The following is a 7,207-nucleotide window of genomic DNA, read 5'->3' as shown; positions in this document are numbered from 1 at the left end:
TGGTGGTTCGCTGCTCATGGCAGAGGGGTTGGAACTGGATGATCTTTGAGGTCCCTTCCGACCTGAATGATTCCGTGATCATTCTATGACAGCCGATGCCAGGAGGGCGCTGGGGGAGGCACTAACCGCGCAGAGCCCGGGGCGCGGCATGGGGCCCGAGGGCTGTTTCCCCTCCCTCGCCCGCCGGCGAGCGGCAGACTTTCCTCAACACCCCCCTCTCCCCCCCGCTCCTCTCCGGGGCTCTCCAGCTGCCCAGACAGCGCAGTTGCCCGCCCGGCGGGAGCGGGGCCAAGGCGCTTGTTTACGGCGCTGCCCGCCCGCCCTGAGGTGCCGGAGGAGCCGCGAGGCGCCTCCCGCCAAACCCCCCCCGGTAACGGCCGCCGCGCCCCCCCCCCCCCCTCCCCGGCACGCGCGCCTATCGCCGCCCCGCCCCGCCCCCCCGCCGCCAGCCAATCAGCGCCCGGCGCCGCGCGCGTGCCGCTGCCGCCCCCCCCCGGGAGCCCCCCTTTTAAAATCAAGCGGCGGCGGGAAGGGAGGGGGCGGGGGGGCTGAGCGGTCCCGTCCCTCCCTGACTGACCGAGCCGCGCGATGCCCGCAGCCCCGGTCTGAGGCGAGGATGGCGCCGGTGAGCGAGCAGCTGGCGCCGCAGCAGGACCCCGCCGCGCCCCCCCTGCCCGGCCCGGCGGCCTCGGCGGCGGCCTCGGAGGAGGAGGAGCCCCCCCGACGGGGGAGCGGCGGCCAGGGGAGCCCCCGGAGCCGCAGCCCCGCAGCGCCGGGCGGGGAGAGCGGGGCTGAGCCCCCCGCCGTGGCGGTGCAGGAGGAGGGGGAAGAGGGGGAGGCGGCCCCCGGCGGTGCGGGGTGTCCCGGGGGCGCGGAGCCCGAGCCCCCCGAGGGCGGCTGGGGCTGGGTGGTGATGCTGGCCGCCATGTGGTGCAACGGCGCCGTCTTCGGCATCCAGAACTCCTGCGGGGTCCTCTTCGTCTCCATGCTCCAGCTCTTCGGCGGCAGCGACGACAAGCAGCTGACGTTCAAAACAGGTGAGGGGGGCCGGGGTCGCCTCCGGCCCTTTCCGCCTCGGGCCTTCCCCGCCGCAGCCCGGCCCGGGGCTCTCGGTGCCCGCTCGGGCCGTCGGTCTCCCTGTCCCCGTCCGGCTGGGCAGGGGTCCCGTCCCGCCTTTCCCGAGGCGGGCAGGGAGCCCCCGGGCGGGCGGCAGGGCCCGGCCGGAGCCAGCCCCGCAGCCAGCCCCGCAGCCAGCCCCGCAGCCAGCCCCGCAGCCTGCCCAGCACGTGGGGCCGCGCTGAGGGACTCGGAAACGCTCGTTCTGCCGAGCCAGGAGAAGCTCCTCTCGTCCCTGCCAGGGTTCGCGCTCCCAGCCCTGCCCCGGGGGGCAGCGAGCTCCTGCCACGCCGCGGGGAAGCTGGAGGCAGAGGAGCAGGTGTCCTCCCGCTCCTGCCGCTGCGGTTTTGTGCTTCTGTCGTCCGGCGTTACTGGGGGAAAAAAGGCGCTTTTGGGTCCCGGAAAGTTTTAGCCGTCCCTGCCTTCACTAGCCGAGTGATTAGTCTAAACGGTTAAGAAGCAGTGGGGCACAGTGGCACCTAAAGTATGTCAAGAGGGGGCTTCACGCTTGCCAAAACCAGCGTTGCCGTGTGCAGGCTTACTGCAGTATCCTGAAACTCGCCAGTTTTTACTTCAGTGTTTACTGAAGACGTAACAGTTCTCTCCCACTGGAATCTCCACTCTGCCCTTACTAATGTAAATCCTTGCAGACACATACGCATCAACTCAAAGCTGAACATCTATTCCATTTTATTTAAGTTCTCTTTGAAAAGCCTCTTGTCGATTCGCTTTGTAAGTTGAGGAAATGCAGCTTTTGGCTCTCACAGTAACAACGAATTAACCACCATAATAACTTTTTAAAGTCCATAACAATGAAGTTGGCTTATTTGAAAGGTATATTGCATATTAAGGTGTTAAAACGAAATATTGAAAAAACCTAGATGTTGTCTTCTAGGTTTTTGTTCCTTATTAAAAAAAGGTGTTCTGGCTATGTAGCCCTGCAGACTTTTAAGCCTTCTAGGAAACAGTACAGAGTGCTGTTACAGACCTTTAAAAGTGATATAAAGTCTGTGTCTTTCTTAATAGTGGAATAAGTGGGCCTAAAACTGAGGAGACACAGAAGCTAATTTTCCTCCCCTGACTTACTAGCAGTACTTTTGTCTAAAGTAGAAAACTGGGACAGGTGTTTAAACTGAAGTAAGACAGCTGGAAGGCTGTTGTGGACTAAGGGAGGTACTGTCCAGTGTTCGGGCTGTGTGGTCACCTGTAGGGTGCATTTATAGCTCCGTGTTCCTGAGCAAGAAGTGTGGGGAGCTCTGTCTGTCTACACGTTAGGTGTGGCTGTGCCTGCTTCACAGAAGGGAAATGCACATCCAGAAGGAGTTGCCTAGGCTCCTTAGCCTGTGCAGGAGGAGAGGAGGTGTTCAGAGGTGCTGAGAACCTGTGTCCTGAGCAGGGAGCCTCCTGTCAGCCAGAAGGCCAAAAACACACGGGTAGTTGGTTCTCTCATTGCTTTTTCTGAGGATCTGCTTCTCTAGTCATGACCTCACCAAGTAGAGTTCTTCTGCCTTAAAAAAAAAAAAAAGTGAATTTTAGGTAATGATACAGTATCAAAATAATCCACAAGAAGAGGATTGCAATGAGTATCTCTTACTTCCAGAAAAGTAATTGCATCACGGGTGTTTGAGTGAGGTGAGCTTACAAGTGTGCTCCACCCATGTTTTTTAAAATTTGCCCAACTGCAGAAAAGAGTGGGGAGAAAAAAATGAAACATGACAGGAAAGCTGGGGAGGGACTTTTCACAAGGACACTTAGCAACAGGGCAAGGGGCAATGGCTTTCAACTGGAAGAGGAGAGAGGCAGGTTGGATAATGGGAAAAATATTTTCTTTATGAGGGTGGTGACACACTGGAACAGGTTGCCCACAGAAGTTGTGGATACCCCTTCCCTGGAAGTGCTCAGGGACGGGTTGGACGGGGCTCTGAGCCACCTAGTCTGATGGGAGGTGTCCCTGCCCATGCAGTGGGATGGAACTGGATGATCTTGAAGGTCCCTTCCAACCGAAATGAATCTATGATTATAGACTAATTGTTTTGCATCCTGCTAGAAGAGCAGGAAGAGATCCAAGTCCTGGATGCAGACATCACCTCCTGCATCACTTTTATTATTAAAAAACAAAAACAAAAACAAAAAAACCCCCCTACAACTGCATTCTGTTTTTCTCTGGCAGATGAACTCTCCTTTGAGTAGTGCAGAAGACACTCAGTTTGTTTTTTTTTAAATCCCAATGAGTTTAAGTTGGGAGAAATGGCAGGTGATAGCTGCCTCAACAAGGTGACTTGTGTGCATGTGAAGAAGAGGACTGCCACTACACAAGTGGCTTCTGTAAATAGCAGAACAGCAGATAAAAAGGTGTCCTTCCTTTTAATACCTGAAAGTACCCTCATGAGTCTGGGCACTATCAGGGTTAGGCAGTAGCTGTCCAACAGGACTTTTTGTTCCTTGGTGTTGAGCTGTATTGCCTAGAAACTGTCTGCTAGTTTTCTATCTTGTAGGTAGCACCAAGACTGAACTGAACTAAACAAATGCTGATACTTCCTTGCCAGGAAGGAGAGATATGATCAGAAATGGCAAATTGCACTTGGTGTAGCTCTTCCTCAACACTGTTGATTAGCCAGCATGTTATAGAAAGAAAAAAGATGACTAATGGGATAAACCCAGTAGGATTTTAGTGTTAGAGAAAACCCGAGTCTGGTCGTTCCCAAGGTATTGACAGCATTTAATACAGTTAGTGTTTGGACTGATTGTGACTCAAAACTGGTGGTGGGAACTGAGTTTGAGTCAGATTTAATTAATTTGAAAACTGGGGTTTGTAATGCAAGTTTCCTGGCTGTGTGGTTTTGCTTTGGAATACAGAATTTAATATTCTAATCCTTTTGAAAAAAGAATTATTATTTTTTTTTAATCTGAAAAGCTGATTTTTGAGAGGCATGAATATTCCAGATAATCTCTCCTGGGACCCCAGGTGTCTGTGGAATCTTGCGGTTGATCCAGAGTACCACAGAATTCAACTTTAAAAAAAAAAATTATTTTTGTTTTATTTTGCTGGGAGCGTATGTGTTGCCAGAAGTTTTTGTGTGCCTGCTTTTTTGGGACCAGCCAATAGTTGTTTCTTGCCAGATGTTTTCCTCAAGAAGAGGGCTTGAGTAGTCTATAGTACATGCTGCTTTTGTTATCTTTTAATAATATTTTGTCATCTCTTAATAGTATCCTATCTCTATGTAAGGCAAAATAGGAGGGAATTAAGTAATCAGAGTATGTGCTATTTTTGTTATTTTTAGTAGATGGATGAATATGTATCAGCATGAAAGGCAAAATGGGAGGAGGAGGAGGACGTAGTCCAGAAGAGACTCTGCCTTGCAGATAAGGAGTGGAAGGCAGCAGAAGTACAGGCAAGACAACAAGGCTCTCCGGAATCCAGCATCAGCACTGGATAAGTAAGATTAATGACTGCAATTAACATTGTTGCAGGATTTAGGAGAGTTAATGGAAGCACTTAAACACAATGGTGATGAAGTTCAGGAGGCTCCTAGACCTTGGAAACAGGGCAGACCTAGCAGGCCTCTGGTGTTCAGATGCAGTTGTAGCCTGATTGTCCTTGAAGAAGAACGATCAGGGTCAGTCCAAGCTGTAGCAGGGAGAGAACTTGGTTCCTCTCCCTGTTGCTGTTGGCACAGAGGGATGGGAGGCACTGAGCCAGCCAACCACCCCGTGTTACCTTGGGTAGAGGTTTGGCATGTGAGCTCCATTTGGTCCTGTGTTGTGCTCTTGATAGATGCCTGTGCTGTAGAGGTTTGTCTGTGTGTATGTATACATACCTGCTTTCAAAAAGCAGATAAGCGCTAAGGTACCAATGGCAACAGAGATTTAAATACAGGGGTTTATTTTAAAAAAAAGTCAGATAAAAATATGTGTTCTACTAGTTTAATTACTTCTCATTCTATGATTTACAATGTTGGTTCTGTAACTCCAGTGGATGATTCCCAGTATGTTTGTTCATCTTCACCTGCACAAATAGCCCCACACAGCGAGTGTGTGCTGTTGTTACACTTCTGCATCCTCTGCATCCCATGTTCCTTTTGTGCATGGGCTGGCTGGCTGTGTGCTTGTCTGTATCTACCTTGGCTTGGCTGTGTAAGGTGCAGCCTTTGGTGATGTGTCTGGATATCAGAAAGACGGGTAGTTCATTGAGCTGGCTTCACACTGTCGGCACCAGCAGGGCTTTTGGAGCTGGATTGCTGTGGGTCCAGTAGGGCAGAGAGGAGAATTCTGTCTTTGCTGTCATATCCAGGCTGTGACTCAGATACTGTGAAAATAATGTTGGACGAATGGAGAGATCCACATATGTTGACAACAAGTGAACCACTGCTACAGGGGATAACTTAGTTTCATAGAATCAGAATGGTTTGGCTTGGAAGGGACCTCAGATGCTGTCTAGTTCCAACCCCCTGCATGGGCAGGGACACCTCCCACTAGACCAGGTTGCTCAAAGTCCAGTCCAACCTGTCCCTGAACACTTCCAGGGAAGGGGTATCCACAGCTTCCGTGGGCAACCTGTTCCAGTGCATCACCACCCTCATAAAGAAAATATTTTTCCCATTATCCAACCTGCCTCTCCCCTCTTCCAGTTGAAAGCCATTGCCCCTTGCCCTGTTGCTAAGTGTCCTTGTGAAGAGTCCCTCCCCAGCTTTCCTGTAGGCCCCCTTCAGGCACTGCAAGGCTGCTCTAAGGACTCCTGAGCTGAGCAAGGCCAGCTTTTTAGTTTAACAGGACAGTTTGAAGTTTTCCCTTTACTCTTTCCTTGAATCTTTCGCTGTCTTCCTTAGCCTTGCTTCAGAGATAAAAACACCATCATTTTTGTTATCATTCAAGACCTTGTTCTGTAACTGTCCTTCAGAACCACTCTTTCATCTCTAATTCTATGGGATGTGGTTTTTGCTAAATTGAGAAGCTTGGCAAGCTGGAATTATGTCACATGGCTTATAAGAGAGCAGTTGGCTTATTTTTCTCTTTTAAAGAAGAAATAAATAAAATTTGGAACATGGAAGTTACCAGAGAACCAAAACTGTGATTTGTGTGATGTACAAGAAAGGACACTACTATGTAACTGTCTAGCCAATAAGGAATGCATTGCAATGAGGGATGTAGTTCCACAAAAGCTTGGACTGATGGTATCAGTGTTCCTGCAGTCTGCCTTCCTTCCCATGTTTGTGTGGCCACTGAAACCAGTGCAGGGAACCAGCAATGGAAGCAGATGGGCTGAAAACTAACCTGAACAGGTGCCCAGGGAGGTGCTGGAGTCACTGTCCTGGGAGGCATTAAAAAACCTGCAGATGTGGCACTTCAGGACCTGCTCTAGTGGGCATGTGGTGTTGCTCATTTTGTGTTTTGGTGGTTGTTGTTTGTTTTTTTTACTTCCTGGGTGGATGGCTGGACTTGAGGATCTTGGAGGTCTTTTCCAACCTTAATAATTCTGTGACTGATGTAAAATAATGACTCATTTGGCTGCAGTTGTATTTTTGTTGTTTTTTGACCTGGCTTTGTGGTTGTACATGTGAATGGAGATGGATATTCTGGAGCAGCTGAAATTGACTGTGTCAAACTGGAGAGTTTATGGTAGTTTCTTTAGAACATTCTCTCTCCTTATTTCAGAATAGTTAATCCCAGTACTGTTTATTCACACACATCTCTTTATGCCTCCAGCTCTGGAGCATTTCTCTTGTACTCCTGATAGCCAGTCTGCAGACTCATTAGCCATGTGCCTGCCAGTTAGGTTATCTTTCTGTCTTTTTCATCTGGTTGGAATTCACATTGGTTAAACCTCTTCCTGTTCCAACTGCAATTAACTTGGAACAAGTAGCTTGCTTATGAAGATTAGTCTTCCTAATATGTCTGAAAGCTCATTACCAGTTGAGTTTTGTGGCCTTCTTTAGAGGCAGTACTTTAATTTCATACAGATGAAACATCCCGCTGACATTTGAAGGATGGCTGGCTCTTGCCACCACTGCATTAAATGCATGTGCCTCAAGTTAGAGCTGTTGTGTGTTGCCTTGCAGGCAAAACTGTGTCCCTCAAAACTCCTTCAACCAAA

The 7,207-nt window shown here is 50.0% G+C and overlaps 1 protein-coding gene across 1 annotated transcript in view; it reads left to right on the top strand.

Moving 5' to 3' along the window:
* The first annotated feature begins 512 nt into the window (after positions 1-512).
* The window catches only part of SLC16A10 (solute carrier family 16 member 10), a 74,051-nt gene continuing 67,356 nt past the window's right edge, over positions 513-7,207 (top strand). Inside the window, exon 1 of the mRNA XM_051613139.1 lies at positions 513-1,037. Coding sequence (XP_051469099.1) covers positions 617-1,037 — 421 coding nt within the window. The 5' untranslated portion in view covers positions 513-616. The remainder of the gene's footprint in view (positions 1,038-7,207) is intronic.

Source organism: Apus apus, chromosome 3 (assembly GCF_020740795.1).
Source record: "Apus apus isolate bApuApu2 chromosome 3, bApuApu2.pri.cur, whole genome shotgun sequence".
NCBI classification, from domain to species: domain Eukaryota; kingdom Metazoa; phylum Chordata; class Aves; order Apodiformes; family Apodidae; genus Apus; species Apus apus.
The sequence above is the reverse complement of the archived record's forward strand: the minus strand, read 5'-3'. Positions and strand labels throughout refer to the sequence as shown.